At 43.8% G+C, this 21,091-nt stretch overlaps 1 protein-coding gene across 1 annotated transcript in view; it reads left to right on the plus strand.

The window, feature by feature from the left end:
- The window catches only part of SUGT1 (SGT1 assembly cochaperone of MIS12 kinetochore complex), a 289,493-nt gene that overhangs the window by 61,599 nt on the left and 206,803 nt on the right, over positions 1 to 21,091 (plus strand). Inside the window, exon 2 of the mRNA XM_078657403.1 lies at positions 8,826 to 8,874. Coding sequence (XP_078513529.1) covers positions 8,826 to 8,874 — 49 coding nt within the window. The remainder of the gene's footprint in view (positions 1 to 8,825; positions 8,875 to 21,091) is intronic.

A 21,091-nucleotide genomic window follows, 5' to 3' on the forward strand; every position in this document is an offset into this window, starting at 1 on the left:
CGTAGCCTGAACGCAGATTTTGTAACGTCCAGCCAAGCTGTACAATAGAACGCAATTGTGACTGTCCATGTTGTAATAACAGTAAGTCTTGCGATAATATATCGATTGCTGAAGACACAATGCTGTCCAATGAAAAAATTCTGGAGGACAGAGTCATTAACCCATTGTCCACTACAGAAAGTGATTTTTCCAAATTAATACGATCAATTTCACGTATTCTCTCTGCTGTCTCAATTTGAATAACCTTCCAGGCCTCATTGTATGCTGCATATACAGAGGCTGCTATGAAACGCTTATGACGCTGTTTGCGTGGTCCCAGTATGAAATCACGCAAGTCAGCACCATCAGTAAGTAAAGTTAGGTGTTGCTTAATTTCAGGCAGTGTGGAAGTTTGTAGCCATTGAAGGCATAATTTGCCCACACTGTAGGTTGTTATTATCCCTGGGTGATGTCTTTGGGGATATCTAGGGTCTGGCCTGGTCATTTTGAAACCCTGTGTTTTATTCAGGAATCTATCTTGACAGTTATTTGTATCTGTGGGCCAGATCAACCATTGTTTCCAATCAGGATGTGTTCTGTTTTGGTTAAGTATATGGTTTATGTCTATTTCTTCATCTGTTTCAGAGCTATTGCTAAACATTGTTGGCTTTGGAATAGACAGGTTATTTAAATCTTTGATTTTGGCTAAGCCAAGACAGGTGGTTTGTTGAACAGTGTCATTTAAAAATATCATTTGTTCTGGGATCATGCAGGCTCTAAACAAAGCTTCTAAACCCTGTACTTGCCATTCTTTTGTACCCCAAACACTTTTCAAATCAACATTTTTGTCCCAATAATCAAATCCAAAAGTATTCATTTTTTCAAAGAACGAATCAGAATAAATCAATTTTGTGTTGGTTATCATGGTTTTCATCCCTGTCTTGTTTGACAATCTGTAATAAAATGTTTCAGCATTAGTTATGTTAAAACCTGAAAAATATGAATATTTGTCATAAACGGTTCTAGAGCTCCCTTTTGGAGGTGTAGCACAATGTTCCCATTGATTATAATTTAAAACATTTCTAGGTTGTGCAGATTTATGCAAGAAATGGTTACCATAATGGTTATAGCAATACATACTATCATAATTTGTAGAACCCTGCAAATAATCATGTTTTGTAAATTTAGCAGACATTACTAAGTCAGACATCATATTATTTATACTTTCAAAGTCCCAATCATCAGCAAATGAGTTTGGTTTTGCAAAATCGCTCAAGGAGATCTTGATTTGGTGTGGATATTTCAGGATCTCGACCGGACCATAAATTTCATAGTCAGTGTTGTCCCAGGCTACCCCACCAGGTATTGGAATTGCTGTGAAGTTGGCTGAAGAAAGTTCTGAAGAAAGTTCTCGTTTCTTGACGTGTGAAGATGTGTGTGGTTTGAGGACCAAGTTGATGTTCTGACTTGCTGTGTCCATTTTAGCATATTTTCCCTCAATGAAGCGTCCCAAGGTAAATACCATGATGAGCCAAAGTATGAGGATAAATGCACCAAAACCCACCCAAAATTCAATCCATGGAGAAATCAGATATGTTTCTTTTAGTTGTTTCAAAAGTTCCTTTGCTTTGTCTTTAAAGGATTTTGATGATGGCTGTGTCTTTTGTTCACTGAAGCCGTCAGAGGAATCATCGAAGTTGATGAAGTAACCAGATGCAGTTCTATCAATTGTTCCAATTGGTTCAGGATTTTTGTTTCTTGCATTGTCACTTGGTACTTCAGTATAGATTGGTGTCTCTCTGCTAAATGTCTTTATTTGGGGTTTCAGAGGTCTTAGTTCTATTGCATTGTTGCATAGTCTTTGTTGTTCTTCTGTAGGCGTTTCGAATGTGATGAGCCTCTTTGATAGGACCTCTGTACTGGTAGCAAACCTTGGTGTTCTGCTACTTATTGGGAGTCCACTTGGCCTACTGTTTGTTATCGGCCACATGTTGTGGTTTTACCAGGTCGATGGATACAACTCGGTTCTCCTTTTTTCCAGCAAGTGGCGGTAGTACAACTGATCTTGTCCCGTTGACAGACAAGACAGGAACTGCTTTTCTGTAAGAAGGCCCAAATTCCTTCTTTACCGCGATCTTCTCCCTGACTAGATCCCCGACTTTTGGAATCCAGTCAGGTCTTGCTGGGACAGGTGGTGATTCTTCAGTGGTTGTTGGCTGTTGTTTCATCTGTATGTTGCTCAGGTCTTTTCTTGTTTTGTTTAAGTCCTGCAAAATAGCCAAACGGTCTTTGACATCAAAGGTTTTTTCTATTACCACTGAAGTCTGACTATCAAGGTCAGAGATCAACATCCTAGTTCCGAATAATAATTCGTACGGACTGAATCCCTTCAGAGAATTTCTTGGCAAGTTATTTAGACTACGTTGGACACTTATTAGATGTTTGACCCACCCAGCTCCCGAACCTAATATCCTTTCTATTATAGATTGCTTTCTGCCTTGGTTTTTTCTTTACACCGTCCCATACCCTCAGGAAGGAAGTGAGAAGATTCCCGCTGGGCTGTGCTCATTTGGCCATTCTTTCCCCCCCCCAGGCTGGATTGCCTGAGTGAGAAAAAAAAATGGTCGAACGTAGCATGCTCTTAGCGTATATGCCATTTAGACTCGCAAATCTTGTATAATAGTCCGGACGTCAGCCAAGTGCTGGTGATCTACATTATAAGTGGAAACTAGCCTGTATATGTTAATCGCAAGCCATTCTTTTTGTTGGTAATATTATCTGCCTTGATACGACGAGGTATTAAACTGCTTCTCTCCCCACTGCGATCTCTGTTGCAGTTTGGGCAGTTTTTTACAAACATGGTGTAGTGCAGGCTCATGCCTGGCCACCAGTACCGTGACTGTAATTCTTCCAGAGAATCTTTTAATTTAAGGTGTCTGTGACCCTCGCCCATGTGTGCGTCTGCGATTAACAAGTTTCTCCTGTCCATGTTTGGAATCACTCTATCCCCCACTCCAGGGATTCGAGCAAAAGGGACGGAGTTTGCATCGATTATGTATGTATAATTGAGTAGATAATTGATCGGTAACACTGAGCAGTCGCCTTTTGATGACGTTTTCACCGCCAGCAATGTTTCGCCGTCAATGTATTTTAATGTACGCTTTTTTCGATCTACGGGAGCCGGTTTACTGGCTGCCGCTGCGGCTGTTTCAGCCAATGAATTCCCTACAACGTGAACGCCATCACGCTGGTGACTCAGTGAGTGTGTCACGTGAGTCTTTGGTAGTTCTTTTTTCAAAAGAGCTACTTGTTCCCAGAGCAGTCTCTGCTTTATTGGTGCATCTGTGTCATCTTTGTAACCGTTCTGAATCCATGTCTGCAAATCCTTGTTATATGCTTTGACGCAGTAATATGAATCTGACACTATAAGTGTCGGGAATTCGCGATCCGCATTATCTAGCGCCATTTTCAAAGCTAATATTTCAGTTTGTTGTTCTGAATTGGTTTCTACTGAGTGTGTCTTTGTTAATAGAGGTCTTAGTTTACCTCCGCGCCACACTTCTTTTGTAATCTCACATGTGGGATTGTATGCATGTTCTCCCCAAACTGAGGGTTGAGCATGTCCGTCTGTATATATTACACAGGCGTAATGTCGTAGAGGCAGAATGTCGATTGGCAGAGGATACGTCTTTTCATATTTTAGATTTTCCAATTCTTCTAGTTCTGGATCAAAGAAGTAATATACTTTGTCCGTTGTGATTGAATTTACCCATTGTAACCATTCTGGATCCAATGTTGTTGTTGGTAAATTACACGGTGTTGTTAATGCCTCAAAGGCTGATTCAGCTGTTCTGACTGTGATATGTCTACCGTCAGCTATGTCTTTTTCTCTAGCTATTGCGGTTTGAACTGCTTGAACAATTTTTCCTTTGTTGTTGAATCTCTGTTCAGCTTTTGTGTACAAATGTGATTTGAATGCAATTGGTACCTTTTCTCCCTCATTAGAGGTTAGGTATGTGAATCCGCATCTCCCTGGGATGACTCGGATCACAAGGTTGCGTGTATTATCACGGGTTTCTAATTTTGTTTTAATTAGCATGTCTGTTTGTAAGGATCTCAAAATTTCTGTGTGTGCTTGAGTCCAACTGGATCTTTTAAAGTCTGGTTTAATTAGATCATAAAGGGGTTTGACCCTTTCTGCGTAATTTGCAATATATGTTCTTCCGAAATTTAGGAAGCCTAGAATTGACTGTAGGTTTTTTAGTGTTTTAGGAGCTTGGATTACGGCACATTTCTCTAGGAAATTGTCTGCCAGGCTTTTGCCTTCACTTGATAACTCATATCCTAAGAATAGGACCGTCAGATGGGCAATTCTGGACTTTTTGAAGTTGAATTTGTAACCCTCTGCAGCGAAACCAAGTATTATGGTGTTCACTCTTTTCAAGTGAGTCTCCAAGTCATCATCTGTTAAGTAAATGTCATCGACATAAGATAATGCTTCATCATCATATAGTTGTAGTAATTCTGTTACTCTCGCTGAGAATACCCCCGGGCTGTTCTTGTACCCCTGGGCTAACCGACAGAATTGTTTTTGAGTGCCATTTACTGAGAAAGCTGTTAAATATCTGCTCTCTGGTGCTATGTTTTGACAAAAGAATCCATTGGAGATGTCCAAGGTTGTTTTGTATTTTTTGCGCACTATGTTATTCATTAGTGCAGCACTGTGTGAGTTTTGCACTGCAAAGGTTTTGCAACATGTGTTAAGGTGTCGGTAATCCAAAACTAGACGATATGAGTTGTCTGGTTTGGCGACCGGAAACAAAGGATTGTTCATTTGTGAGGTGCAAGTTTCAATCACCCCCTGGTATTCTAGCTGATCTAGTATTTCATTTACTTGTTTTTTAGCTTCTTGCTTAATTGGGTACTGCCTTTGTGCAGTTGGTTGTGATTTTAACTGGACTTTGTGAGGAGGAGAATCCTCATCCCATCCTACATGATTTTTATATAAAGCAGGTGCTAAGGCCACTGCCCACTTTCTAGCAAGTGTATATTTTTTATGAATCGGTATTTGATTCGAGAAGGCAGGCATAATTACTTCTTCGCCATGAGGGCACTCCCTGACAAACTCTGGTGGCCAGTCTTTTTCAGCTAGAAGGATGTCATAGCCTTTGGAGAGGTTATCCCAAAATAGTCCCCTAATTTTCCTAGTCTTATCTCCCTCTATACGTAATGTTATCTCGTATATTTTGTGGGGCTTGCTAACTCTGGTATCTGCAGTTTCCACTTGAAGGTATTCATTCGTGTCCACTGTCTCCAGATGATTCATAAGGACTTTGCGAGCTATGCTCACCTCTGCTGCGCTGTCTAGCATTGTCTGAGCCCACTCTCCGTTTTTCAGTTGTGTCCTCAGTATTCTCGGCATTGTTAACTACCTTGATACTGGCTACCTTCTTTTTTGGAAATTGTGATTTCTTTTTCAGTTGAGCAGGTTCCTTGTCTTTGGACTTGGCGTGCTCTTCTGATCGTCCTCTTCTTTCCGATTTCTGCGAGGAATTCTGAAAAGATTGAGAGGGACGTGTATCAATGTCTTGATATCTATCAGGTTTTTTAATATTATCCCTATTTCTAAGGTTATATCTATTCCCAGAGGGGTCACTCTGGGGTGACCTTTGTCTCGGGTTTGGAGATTTCTCTCTTCGCCTAGGAGACCTTCCTCTGGACTGGAATTTCTTTTCTTTAGGATTGGATTGTTTATTTCCACCCCAGTTCTTTTTTGGTGAATTATTATTATTATTAAAAAACATTTTTTCTGGACTTGTAGTCAGTTGCGGTTTTACTGGTATTCCACCTAGACTATCTCTGCCTAGTTCTTCATAGGATTTTTCTATGATTCTGGCAATTTCAGCTGGTTGGTCTGCTATATCTGTCTCTTTTAACCTCTGGCGGATCGCCACGTTTGCTGCTTCACCTTTTATGTTGGCTAATAATATAGCCGAGACCTGCTTGAAGTCTTTCAGTAATTTCATACCAAGAGTTAAAGCAGGTTCTGGACCGTATTCATCTTGAATTTGTTTTAGCACATCTGGTATTACCGAAATGGATGGAACACCGTGCGTTTTTGTATAGATGGAAGCAAAGACTGTACCCCAAGTGTCACAGTCCTCAATGTGTGGTGCGATTCCCATTGGGAGACATATAGTCAGAATCCTGTGTTTTTCCAGCGGGGTGGTGTCAGGAAACACCGCCTCTATTTGGGTAATTTTCTGTGCCAACCAGAATGGTATCTGTTCCCGTTTAGCTGGAACTTTACCTAGGCAGGATTGGATGTTCTGTGGTGTAATTTTATTTGTGTTCCCCTGGTGAGGGGTCAGCTGTGGAAGTTTAATCGCTGGCTGAATTGTTGAAGTCCGCATTACATACTGAACTAATTGTCTGTGAATTTTTAGTAGTTGTTTTAGCTGTATTAACAGCTCTGCTGCAGGCATTCTTTCGATGTCTGGATGTGGTGTGTATCCGGCTAAGACCGGCCACGTTGCTCCTGGTCTTCCTAAAGGACCGAGCCTTGTAATGTGATTGTTATGTATTAGGGCGCCATCAAATAAGAGCAAATGCTCTTGAAATTTGAGTGGTACTTCCACCTCCTCGAAAGGAGTGTACTCATTAGGAGGTTCCTCTACTTTGTAATAGTGGAAGTACTTTGTTACAGCATTTGCTGCTGGAAAATGTATCCATGTATAGTATACCTCTGTCTGCCGATATTCGTGTGCCTCAATTACGAATATGACTGTGCCACCTCTAGGTGTCAGTCCATTTTCTATAAGTTTTAAGGTTATAGATCTCCTTTTAATGACCGGAATGAGTATTATATCCGCGTCTGCTGCTTGCATGGTAGCATCAGCATCTGCTATTTCAGTAGCTAATCTAATTGCCTCTCTTTCTCCATCACTGTCTCCCATTTTACTGACAGGATGGTATTATTTTTGTTTGCAGATCAGGTTTCTTATGGAATCAGAGATTAGATGCACAATATTCTGGAACTGTTTTATCCTTCAACGTTGACTAGACCAAGAACCATACATAGGAGTTCCCTCCTGCGAGGTTTTGGAGGATATAATAACCTTTCACCCACTCCAGACGTCTTTGGAGTATTTGGGAAAAGGGGTCTGAGTGAGAAAGCACGACTGAGTTACTCTAAATGTCTTGCGTTAGTTTTATCGCCCTTTCCAAACGCGTTGGGCGCCATGTAGTGTAGTTCCTATCTTCCCAATAGGCTCTGCGCATTGGAATAGTACCTACAGCAGTAAAGGCCTAGGCCAGACGTTAACTAGGTCTACTACTGTCGATACTAGACTTAATTTTTGGGTTTGCCAGCTAAGCTCAGAGTTCGCTAGAAACTTTCTCGAATGTTCAAGGAAGGATTAACTCCCCTGATTAGACAAGAAGGGATTTAGTTTCTGACAACCATAGAACATGACAACTTTGCTCTCCCCTAATCAAGAGTCAATCTCAAGAGTCGTGTGAGCACAAGGCAATTATTTTACTCAGTCAGTACGTGCATTCTTAGTCTCATCAGAATGTAGAGAAAAGGAAGAGACGGGCGTGTTCAATAAAAGGTGTTATTTATTGATCAGTCTCTTTTCTCGTACAAGAGAAATGGATCGATATTATTGCAATACTTATTGTTAAGTAAAGTGCATACATTAGAAGCAATAGTATAAAATAATACTGTAAAAACATTGATATGGTTTCTGAGCCATATGATGTTTAAAATGATTAAAATATATTTACATACACATATACATTTGACTAAACGTACTCAACTGGTGTTTCTAAATACGCCTACCCCGTGTACCTGACCTAAGTCTAATGCGTGGGCGGGAATAGAAAGTTACAGTTTAAGTTAAGTTTGTTTTTGCCAAGTGAATAACTAAAGAATTCTCTGTGAGGGGTTATTCAGTTCTGTACCTGGAATTTAGGATGAATGAGGAATGGTATCTCTTTCTCTGCTCTCGATATTCCAGGCTGCCTGCGAGGGCTGCCCAGAAGCGCCGGTGCTGGGTCTCTCGGCTTGAGATAGCAGCGCGTCTCTCAGCGCGTCAGGAAGGCGGGGCTGTTGCCTGCGGGGTCTGCTTCTGCTCTTGGCTTCGGCAAGTATGGCTGCTCCGTCTTGTCACCACGCGTGTGTTTGCATAGGGCAAGGTCGGCAATATTTATACCTTAAAGGTGCCGGGATTGACGTAAGGATGGACATAGGTACGTCAATAAAGATGTCATACGACTTGCTCGTTAGCACATTCTTTACTAAAGTTCTCTGTGAAATCAAAACAATGGCCGCACGGATTATCCAGGTTGTCATAGGTTTGATTTGTTATGAGAACGTCGTATGCCTTATCAGGGGCTGGAGGAATGTCGCTTGTCTAATTAGATCTCAAGCATTATGACCTAATCAGATAACACGTTCCTGTGCCGTAGTGTGACTGCGTCAGATAACGGTATCTGCATCATGGGGGTTTTCTTGCCTCATGGGCTGACTGTTAGTTAACTAGCTAGGTAGTTTAACCAGAATAGGGTCAGGAATAGGGGGATCGATTCAGAACCTATAGAAATACACGACAGCTTAAGGATAATTTTGTTGAAAGAATATCAAATCTAATTTTAAAATGTGGTTAGATTTTTGTCTTCTTGCCTCTTAAAAACACACAATCATAGTAGGCGAACTACTTTGTGCCATTGTTTGTAATATGTGCTTGCTCTCTTTCTCTATTATTCATCAGCTTTGATATTGCATGGTGCTTTTCCATGTATTAGTTCACATCTAATTTCTTACTTTCCATTTGTGAACTCAGATCATCGGTGGACAGTTGCATTGAACATGACCCACTGAAAACGATAGAGGTGAGTACTCTGTTATGTTTTGAAAATATGCTGCATGTGGCCAGAGTCCTGTGTTTTACAGTACGATCCTTTCCCCGGTTGTAGACCTTTTTGGATGCAATTGGTCATAAGTGGTAGAGTGCAGGGACAGAGCCTGTGAAATAATCTTCTACAAAGACTGATTTGAAATTGTCGCCTTTAGTAAACATTTGAATACCTGTTTTGTAAGTGCCTTGTTTTTGGATTTTTGCATCGTCAATAGCTTTGCCATGCCTTAATTAGTCTTGACTACAGGTTGCCGAAAAACTGGAAATAAAACTGAACAAATTTGGAAGAAATCTACTGTTAGGTCTGACTGGTTGCTTTGTCCAGTTTGGGTGGTCCAGAGATTTTTGACGGGAAAAGATTTATCTGCCTAATGCACTTTTGTGAGCAATAGATGATTCATGTTTAAAATGACGTCCTCTGGCAACATTTTTGTAAACCGTACCATGATTAGATGTAAAACACTCCACAGGCTGGTTATCTCCACCAGTTAAATCAATATTCAGGATTATTAGCATACAGTTAAACATGAATCCAGTCCCTAATGGAAGCTGTTTCCAATTTCCTGGGAGGCGAGATTGTCCACCTGCGGAGGGGAGGGTTGTGGCTTATATAGGGCTCCCAGGGTCATATCACTTAGGAGTATGTCTTTCTCTATGCTGATCCATAGTGGAGATTCTGGGAGGTGTGCAACTAGTTTACTAGCTGAGAGAGCTGATGTGCAGCAGTCAGTCCTCCCGATTCAGTTTGTTCGTCAAATTTTTCAGTTTTTAATCAGGTTGGTTAGTCCCCCATATGAATGTCTTAATAGCTGATATAATTTGTGCCAGTCGTATTTTGGGGACTAAGATTGGAAGCATCCTGAAGATTTAGTTGTATCTGGGTGCAATAATAATTTTTACAGCCTGATCCCAACCCCATATGGACATTTCTAGATGGGACAATCTCTTGAAGTTATTCCTGTTTTTAGTTAACAGTGGTATCGAGTTATCCCCCACCATGCTTGAGAGGCCTCTGTTGATCAGAATCTTAAGGTATTTTATCTCTTATGGTATCAATTTAAATGTGAAGTCCTCGATACAGGCCTGTGTGGCGACACAGGTTTTGGACATAACCTGACACGTATTCCAGTTCACCTGTAGCTGTAGAACCAGGAAAAAGGTGTCCAGGAGGTCCTTGAGAGCTAGTAATGATTCAGCCGGTTCGGTGATGGTCATAAGGATATTGTCCGCCTGTAGCAAATACCTTCACAAATGATGAGTAAACAGACACACGTTGTATATGTAGAGAGAGCCTAAATGCAATCACTAGCTTCTCCGATGCCAGGAGGAATAATAGAAGGGATAGTCGACAGCCTTACTGTATTCCTCTTCCTATTGGGAAGCTTTGTGAAAGCCCTCCATATTGAGTTGTGCTTCTGGTATAGCCATTGCACCTTTGTGATAAACTGTTGACCCAGGCTAAACATGTTCAGCACTTAGAATAGATTGGACAGTAGTCAAAGGCCTCTTCTGCATCTAGGCAAATGGCCAATGTTTCCTCATCGAAGTCCTGAGAAGCCCACAGTAAACTGATAGGCAGGAGCGGGTTTACATAGCGGCTAGCTTTCTCTGCCACCCTTTTGTAAACATCCTTGAACATAACCAAATGTGATTTGCAGGATATGCTTTGAGAAAGTTTTAAAAAGGCCACCATCTAGTTTCTTTGACAGACTATAACTTTGACAGCTCATAAGAGGGAAAATAAAAAGAATGGATTTAGTTATAAAAAGCATGCTACAGTAGTCTATATGGTGTACCTATTGAAACAGACTTTTTTATGCGATGGGGAATAAGACTTTTAAAAAAGGAAATCTTCCATGCTTCAATGTCCGGAAAATAAATTGGAGCACATTGTTGTAACTGATGCTGCATAATGCGTAACTGGATTGGCCAGTGAGAGTAGCACTATCTATTCTTTCCCAGCCAATTTTTTTTTTTAAATAAGAGTTTTATATAGAGCGACCTTGACCAGAGAATTCGGGTATCAGAGCACCTTACATGAGCGCCAGTTTCGTTACAGAAGGACACATTCATTTTTTTTGGTAGGCACGGGGAGATTAAGTGATTTGCCCAGATTCACAGGGTGTTGAGCGTCGCTGCTGATACTCTAACCCGGCTCCACAGCTTCGAGGTCAACCACTCTAGCTGTAAGGCTACATCCTCTCCCCGAGAGGACATCTGGTCAACTACAGACTCAGCAAGTACTCTAAATCACGTAGTCAGTCATACCAGCTAACTACTGAAGGTCACAGATAGAAAAGTTTGGAGCTTTCTGATATTACAAAATTACATGATTTTTAAATTGAGCTAATTCTTGCCATGATACTTTTGTGCCCACATATATAGTGATATAATTTACCTGACCCTTGTAGTTCCTTGGGTCAAAATGTTAAATAGAAACTTGTCAGCTAAAGAAACTGGTGGCAAGCAATGAAGTTTGAGATGGTAAAGTGGATGAAAGTGCACTGTGCAAGAAGGAGTAAAGATTAGTGTGAATGATTGTGTGTCTCTATACCCAGCAGAGCTTTAGAGTAGCAGCAGGTGAATATAGTGGCTCAGGAAGTGTTGAATATAATGTTGTACTAAACATAGTATTATTGCTATTTTTCTTTGTTTCATTTCTGAAGGAAAATAAAGGGGGTGATGTAGTGTACGGACTTGGTAGATGTAATCGTGGTGCTTGCAGAATGTAATTGTCAAGGAATGGCGATGATTTTCAGGCTGGTCAGATAGCTACTGCTAAGGTGGGAACACAGAAGTCTCCTCTGTTCATGTGAATAAATTACACCTTGAAGATGTATCTCTGATGTATCTTTCTTCTTGTAGCCCTTTGTTATTGTGTCCAAAGCATGAACATCTTATTTGAGTCCATGTAAAAAGACTCATAGACTAGCTTGGATTGGTTTTAGTAGACTATTCAGACTTAATCCTGGTAGGTACCCATTGCAGAGCAATAGGAATCCAAATCAGGATCAAGCATTGAGAAATGGGACAAAGCAATCATGAGTATAAGAGCCTTTGAAGCTTAATAAATGGACTTGGATGCACGCTATCACATACAAACCCAGAGACAAACGTACACATTCATGACCCAAATACATTTTCTATACTATTACTGAGATTCAAAGTGCACTTTCACATCTGCTTCTTCTATGGAGAATTTGTATACTATTTTGTTTTAATATTTGCTTTGGGGAAAGAACTGATAATGCTCCCACCGTATCTTTCTGTAGGTAGGTGTCTCTACATCTAGACACATTGTCCATATGATGTAAGCCCCTATCTTAACAACAAACGTATTATGCCCAAGCCACCAATCCCTGTTTGTGTGGAGTTTCTTCCATTGTTCTCAAATCAACACATCATATGGTGATTACCAGATCCCTTGCATGCTCCATGCCTGGCACCTTGAATCAGTTCCCCTCTACGGAAAGTCAGACTGAATAACTCCCAATCAAGCAAGCTCTTTATTCACACACCCTTTAATCTTTCCTATTTCAACTTTTATTTCAGCCTTCACATACAGAATTACCCATGTTGTGCCTGAAGAAGTCACTACTTCCTGGAGGAAGTTAAGCCATCTCACTATAATTTAAATCAAAGTCTGCTACTAGGAACCTCCTTACGCACAATGGCCTCGTATAAAAGTGCGTGAGAAAACCAGCTTCCAAATAAAGAGTGGACATGTGCTTAAAAACAATACAGTTTTCACAGATACTTTGGCCGAATTACCTCTGCTTTTACGCCACTGTTTAGTTCAAAGACACTTAAATTGACCTGCAGTCGGAGCATTTCACACAAGGCAGTTAGGACAACTGTAAAGTATAGAAAATAGCCACTGTACATTCAAAAATGAAGAATATAAGACTTCAACGAGTTAAGAAACCCACAGACTGATTTGGACTTGCTTACTCACCCTTAAGAATCTGCTTAGCCACAACAAGCAGTGTTTAGACAGACATTTGTCCAAGAATCAAGACCCAGCAGAACTCTTAACTCTGAAATCTAATTTATTGTATCCTGCATGTTAGTTGTGCAGAGCACTGCAAAAAAAGATTTCTGAAAGTTTTTGTTTTAAGTCTTTTAATTGCAGAAATAGGAACTAGAGAAACAATAACCATAAACATTGCACATTGTGGCATCAGAGCATAAGCATGCAATGATCACCTCCCACCTGACCCCTCCCTGGGCACCCTTCCTCGATTCACAGGGAAAAATATTATCGGGGCACCCCCTTGGTGAAACAATTGAACTGATGCCTAAAGATTTCTGAAAGTTTAATCCGTGATAGTCTAAGAATGCACTTGCTTTGGATTTGGGGTAAACTTGGCCAGTGAAGGGCTTTCTCAAATCAAGGTCAGAGAGGTGTGGTGGAGTGAACATCATGGTCTGGTCTCCCCTCTCATCTGAGAGCTTCCAATACTTTGGGATGTATTTAGTATAAACATAATTACTAAGCTGGGCCCGAAACATTGCTCCACTGGTGGAGATTTTAACACAGAATTTTCTTAATTGGAGCCCTTTACCCATGTCCCTCCTCAAGTTTTCATCATGCGGTGGTTTCCATGTTGAGAGCATTTGAATAGTATAGGATAATGGGGCCCCAAGAGCATCCATGGTGAAATGCTGTACAGTGTCATTGTATAGGGTATTAGTTCATATACTCTCTTACTGCAGAGTATCCCAATTAGCAGCTGTCAACAAATTTCTCTTTGTGAGACTCCAGTCTGCCCTATAGATCTCAGTTAAGGGCGTTGGACAGGTACTTGACTCTGCAATTTCTCTGTGGTGGGGGTCCACTGGAGAGTATCTCCCCCCCCCCCCCCCACCCCCAACATGACAGTGTTTCTCCGGGCACAGAGAGGCTCTGACTGCAGTGGGGTGGAGGAATACATTTATGAGCAAGGCTGCCCTGTGTGCTGTTACATGCTTGCCCCAGGTAACTAAATCAGGTGGCCCATGAAAAAGTCATTGGCTTCTATTCTGAAGGAAAAAGACAATTTTACATTTCCATTGAGTTTCTGCATAGGAACAGGCTGAGCATAGCCACAGGCAAATTGTGAAGGACCATCTAAGTATTACTGTCCAAACCAGTGTCTCCTTTTTGCAGCCTCCTCTTTCCCGTCCTTTCAGTCAGCACTTTGTTCGCTCTAGACTTTAATGACTACCTTCTCTTTTTAAGGCCTGGAAATACTGCATAGTGGGTCCCCATCAAAAGTCAAGATCCTAATTTTGGCTCTAGATCTTGCAGATGTACATAATAATGACTGGCAACACTTCATGGATTTGAGAGATGCTTGCAGAAATACACCGAAAAACCAACAGTATGGATACAGAGTGCTAAGCTATGGTCTAAACAAGTCTACCTTCCCTAAAATCCACACCAAGACTCTGGTCACGATAGCTGCCCTTCTGTATCTTCAGAAGGGTCCACTCTTCAATGGCCTGCCTCATCCTGAGCCTCCCGTCATGCCCTACGTGAGGATCCAATTCTTTGAGATCATTCTGTAATTCGGATTTCCAACGGCGTTCTCCAAGGCTCACCCAAGTATTGACCTCCACTAGGTAACATGCATCTTGCATCATGGTGAGAGGAGTTGGCCTAACTGCTAGGGCAGTCGACCTCGAATCTGGGGAACCGGGTTCGCGTCTCGGCAATGATGTGTCCTTATGTAACGCAATTGGTGCTATGTAAAGGGCTCTGATACCCCATACGGGGTCAAGTTCGCGCTATATAAAACTCCGTACAAAAAAAACCTCTCCTAATGGATAGGGCATTTTGTGAATCTCCACTCTGCGGGCACTGTTTAGTCATAGATTGATATGGTCCTTCACCAAGCTTTGAGAGGTATTTGGACTCAGCACCTCCCAATTGTATCACTATCTGCTCAGTTCTTAAGTAATAAAAATGCCAGGTGACTTTTTCTGGCTTGAGATCTATGCGAAGCCTGACCTCAGTCCCTGGAGAATGATGATTGATAGATGGATTTCCAAGCCCCCAGGGGGGTGGCGGGTGTGTCCCTTTTTTGAGCATGTTAACTCTTTACACAAGGTGTATTTTATAGATATAAAGCTCTGGCACATAGAACGCAATTTTGTGTTTTATGATTGCTGAAAGTGACAGTTAAAACAGTACAGTGCTGTGGGGTCTTACAGACATGTTGGGAGGGAGTGACTAAGATTTCTTTAAGGTGCTTAATACATTTATTACTCCTACCCCCAAGATGGGCGTATTAGACATCCTTGATGAGCTAGACACTAATAGAGAACCGTCTTTCTTCTTTTAGCTGCAGATTATTGCACAGAGTTTATGAGAATCTGAGACCCTGGGACACCAGACAGGTGTCAAGGATAAAGTGATCTAGAATGTTCAAATACCCAATTTATGAGGCACGTGGGTGCCCTCAAACACTGGAAGACTGAGCTCATGGTCAGCCTACCTGGTGCGGTACAAAAGGGGGTGGTGATGGACGGAGCATCTGAACCAATCAAACACTCACACCCAGTCAAAAGATCTGGGTTTGATCCATCACCGTTCTTTAGCCCACTCTGCTACCCCAGTTCAGACATGGCTATATGCAAATCAGTCTGACCCTGTGCCTCATGGGAACAGTCCAGCCCGAACTGCCAAGCCATGCCTTCCCTGGACCGGAAACAAGCTTCCGAGGACCGGTTTCTGGCCTCCCGGCCGTCTTCAGCCCGGCTTGCTTGAATCCAGTGGCAAAGTGAGCAAGGGACTCACGTCTGAGCATACCCTGCCACACTTATGGCGGCCAAAAGCGGTACAAAAGGGGGTGGTGATGGACGGAGCATCTGAACCAATCAAACGCTCACACCCAGTCAAAAGATCTGGGTTTTATCCATCACCGTTCTTTAGCCCACTCTGCCACCCTAGTTCAGACATGGCTATATGCAAATCAGTCTGACCCTGTGCCTCATGGGAACAGTCCAGCCCGAACTGCCAAGCCATGCCTTCCCTGGACCGGAAACAAGCTTCCGAGGACCGGTTTCTGGCATTCCAGCCATCTTCAGCCCGGCTTGCTTGAATCCAGTGGCAAAGTGAGCACCAAGCAAACTGTAGCAATTTGAACAGATGTTTGGGGACACCTATGTAGAAGGGGGCAATTCTACTTTTGAGAAGATCATGGCATTTGCTATTTACTTTTTAGTAAGACCAAGTATCAAAGGCAATCTTTCCTAAGCAAACATTGCTGCTAAACTGACTGCAGTTCTGTTAACTTGTGCTGCCAAAGAAAGTTATTTTTAAAATAGAAGGTCTAGATTGTGAGTACAAGAACAGGGTGGAAATGGTGTCCTTATTGGAAGGCCACAAAGAGGACTTTAATGCAAATAGAAGAAAACTACCCGCCCACAGAGGCCTAAACAAGGCCCAAGAAGGGGGTCCTGAATTGGGCCCGATGCCACCCGAGTAAGGGAAATGCAGAGAAGATTAGTCATTACAATAATTACAAAAGTATAAAGTTTGAGTTTTTAACACATAGCTCAAAAAAGTCTTATTTAGCATATTGCATATAGTACATATAAAAACATCAGACAAAAGATATCAAAAATGTATCATCCCAAACTCCTCTTTCAAACTGCACACTCATTGCCTCATAATTACCACCATTCAACACATGACTCAATATCTCAAGCACACAAATTAATCACATTCACACAGACACAAAAGATGGATCAGCACCACATGATGGTCCTGAGACCGGATAATACGGCTCATCGTAGTGAAGGGGAACGGGGTAGATATCATCCAGCTTCCCCTTAACAGAAAATACCAACGCGCGTTTTGGTGTGTGGCCCCAGCCGGGGCTACACCTTCTTCAGGGCGAGAACCAAAACAACAAATAAAGAGCGAGTGGGAAGACAAAAATCCTGTAAAGGTGAATGAAACAAAGTATGAGAACACACTTTCAAAATAGTGACTGATCATTCTTTTAGAGTAAATCTTATCCAGTATTTGGGTGTCTTTCATAGATTCACATGCCTGAATCATTCCCCGTCGTCGAGACGGGAGCCTCCGGTATATAAAAAGTAATGTCCTAAAGACATACATAGAAAAGAATAGGCACAAAGGTCTCACCTTAGTAGCCTATCCACGTCCTTTTGTAGGAAGGACCAAACAGAGCAGGCCCCAAGGGTCCCACCTTGGTGGCCTATCTGTGTCCTTTTGTAAAAAAGAACCAAATAAAGTACAACAGCCAATCAGCTACCACCTCCTTCTAGAACCTTCCTGCCTGAAGCCCAAGTCTCTCAGATTTTCTACCGCACGTTGTGCTAGGGAGTCTCCACCTGAGTTCTCCTCAGGAATTTCTCTTTTTCTTCAAAAATCAACCTTTATTAGTCTCTAAAGTTATGTCTGATAGTTAGAAGAAAGGTCTTTTCCGGGCTTGTTCCTCCTGCAGCAAGAAAAGACTTCACGTTGACGATAAACATGATAAATGTTTATATTGCCTTTACCCTCACCACCAGGCAAAGGACTGCAAAATATGTCGGACCTTCTCCAACAAGACCCTCAAGGACCGAGAAGGTCGACTTCTGTTGTGGCTCAACAGGCTCAAGACCAAGACTGATGACTTGGTATCCGAAGGTGAGAGTATGTCTGGAGTGTCGCAATTTTCCTTGAAGAGGCCAAGGGTTTCTTCCCCTAGCCCCACAGACACCCCTCCTATGAAGACTTCTAAAAAGTCCTCAGAGGGCAAGCCATCTGTGTCTGGCAAGGACCTGCCTGTTCCAGGGAAACAGCCACTGGCCCCGGCGTCGACGACGGCGTCAATGGTGCAGTCGACACAGAAAACCGTCTCGACGTCGACGACGACAGTGTCGACGACGACGGCCTCATCGGCTTCCTCCTCGTCGACGAGGACTACGCCTTCATCGTCGGCGAGTAGACCTACGCCGTCGACCATCCCGGTCACTCCATCGACGACGAAGATCTCGTCGTCGACGACGAGACCGTCGTCGAAGGCGTCGACGACGACACCATCGACGAGGACAACGCCGTCGACGAAGTCTACCTCGTCGACGAAGACCATCCCGTCGACGGTGGGTAAGCCGTCGACGACGAGTACACCGTCGACGGTGGGGACTTTACCGTCGACGAAAATGACGTCGAAGAAGACATCGTCGTCGCAGCCACCGTCGACGACGATTAAATTACCGTCGACGAGCATATCTACCATGGCACCGTCGCTTTCGACGTCAACAGGACCCTGGAAGGAGTCTGCACTCCTCTCCCACGCCATGGATGCTTTTCCACCGCAAGTGAGCCATGTCACTGTGAAAATTACTAAACGGCCTATTACGCCGCACCAGATCTCGCCCGGTAGGATACAACAACTTCCTCCGGCCTGTATACTACAAGGTCAAGAGTCGGACGAGGACTCCTTTACGCAAGCTACTAGTCCATCGGACCTAGTCCTGAAATGCCAAACCACGGTTGAGGAACCTGAAGAGGAGGAAGACCTTCCACAACAACAGGACCAGCCTCCGCCCCAGGCACAGGTTACTCCTATGGTGTGTCTCCCCGCATCCATTGTCTCGGACCTACAATTCCTCATACAGGATTATAAGGAAAGGTTCCCGGAGAACCATTCTGAGTCAGCACCTCCAGCTGCACAGGCGCCAGCTCCTTCATCTCGCCATAGACCAACTCCACTGGTCATTGAGAAGACGCAGGTTCCGACTCAGGACGCTCCCTCCTCTGACGATGAGGAAAGGGAACAGGAGGAAGGTGAAGTCGATGAAGACCAGTCGGACCCGGATGCAGATCAAGACTATGTGGCACATTCTCCAGCCTCTCCGGATCCGCAGACCTCGGAGTCTCCACCTGCAGACATCGGTGGATTCCACAACATCATTGAGCGGGCGGCTAAGAGGTTCCATATGTCCATGGAAACTCAGGAAACGGAATGCTTCCTTTATGACTTCAAGGAGCCCACTAGGAAAACTTCAAAATCAATTCCCATAATTGACTACATTTGGAAGCAGGGCAAACAAATCATGCAAGCGCCTGCCTCTATACAGGTGGTGGTGCCCAGGCTTGATAAGAAATACAAGGCCACCTCCACGGCACCGGCATGCCTGACCGGTCACCCCAAACCAGATTCCGTGGTGACTCAAGCGGCGCAGAAGAACTCTCGCAATCCATCCTCGCCTCTCTCAACGCCACCTGATAAGGAGGGCAGGAAACTGGATGCCGTTGGCAAACGCTTTACTACCACTTCAGCCATGACGGTCAAAGTGGCTAATTCGATAGCCCTCCTGGGACGTTACAATCGCCAACTCTGGGCGGACATTGCACCCTATCTAGCAGATCTGCCGGAGGATGTCAGAGAGGAGGCACATTCACTTCTATTGGAAGGACAGACCTCAGCCTCAGAGCTCATCGATTGTGCCATTGATGCCGCCATGACTGGTTTCCGGCAATTGGCAGGAGCTGCAGTCCTGAGGCGACAGGGCTGGCTCAAGGCCACCACTTTCCGCCAGGAGGTGCAAACCAGGATATTAGATATGCCTTACGATGGCCAGCATCTGTTTGGGGAACAGATTGGCGCAGCCCTTACCACCATAAAAAAGGATACGGATACTGCCAAGGCTCTGGGTACTTTACAATTCCGGACCCAGTCCTTTCGTGGCAACCGGGGAAGAGGACAACATGCATACAAAGGTTCCTATCAGAATAGGTCTTCGTACACATATTCGCAGTCCAAGCCGCAGTTTCAGCAGCAACAACCTCAACAAGGCCGACAGTCTTCCTACGGCAAGTCCAATTACCTAGGAAGAGGCCAAAAACGACCTGCTGGCAATAGACAATGACTTGTCTCCCTCGCTAGCCCCTCCACCACTACATTCTTTCAAACTTGGAGGGAAACTGCAATACTTCCATCGAAATTGGCAAACTATAACAACGGATCGGTGGGTACTCCAACTCATTCGATTTGGACATTCCCTAGAATTTACCTCTATCCCCCCAACTACGCCACCGTGCCAGCGATCACACAGGCACCTGCGATTGCTTCTTCAGGAAATAGCTTCCATGCTGCAGAAGGGAGCGATAGAGAGAGTTCCACGGGCCCACAAGAATCAGGGTTTCTACTCTCACTTCTTCCTAATCCACCAAAAAGGAAAGAAATGGCGCCCAATCCTGGATCTCAGGGCACTCAACGTGTTCCTAAAGAAACAATCGTTTCGTATGGTGACTCTACAAGAAATCCTTGGGCTACTGGACAAAGGGGACTACATGACGTCCTTGGACCTCCAGGACGCCTATTATCATATTCCTATTCTCAAAGGGCACAGGAAGTTCCTCAGGTTTGCGGTGGCAGGACAGCACTACCAATTTCGAGTCCTTCCATTTGGCCTCAAATCGGCCCCGAGGATCTTTACCAAATGCCTCTCGCCAGTAGCGGCATTTCTTCGTCAACAAGGCCACCAGGTGTTTCCATACCTGGACGACTGGCTGGTGAAGGCACCGACGGCAGCCGCCGCAGCCTCGTCCTCCAGCGCCTGTCTGGATATTTTCCACCGCCTAGGACTAACCCTCAACACTGCCAAGTCAACTCTGGAACCCACCAAGGTCATCACATTCCTTGGAGCGACTCTGGACACGGACCGTGTCAAGGCTTTCCCCTCTCAGGAGAGAAAAATCAAGCTCATCTCCTTGGCCAAGGCAGTGGCTTCGCGGAAGACTCTTCCGGTCCGCACGTTCAAGTCTCTTCTAGGCATGATGTCCTCATGCAGCCTGCTCGTTCCACACTGCCGCCTAAAAATGCGCCCACTCCAGGAGGCACTGACAAAGCAATGGACCCAAGCCACAGGTTCTTTCGAAGACCGCATCCGAGTCACTCGACCCATTATCAATCATTTGCAATGGTGGACGTCTCTCAACCACCTCTCAAAGGGTCTGCCGTTCCTGCTCCCAGCGGAACCACATGTAATAACTACGGATGCGTCCCTGGAAGGCTGGGGAGCTGTCCTCCAGGACCTCCAGATCAACGGCAAATGGACACCACAGGAAACCAAGCTCCATATCAATCTGTTGGAGTTACGAGCGGTTTTCCTGGCTCTACAGGCGTTTCTTCCACGCATTCGTCACTCCCCAGTGCTCGTCAGGACGGACAACACCACGACGATGC

This window comes from Lissotriton helveticus, chromosome 8, assembly GCF_964261635.1.
Source record: "Lissotriton helveticus chromosome 8, aLisHel1.1, whole genome shotgun sequence".
Taxonomy (NCBI): domain Eukaryota; kingdom Metazoa; phylum Chordata; class Amphibia; order Caudata; family Salamandridae; genus Lissotriton; species Lissotriton helveticus.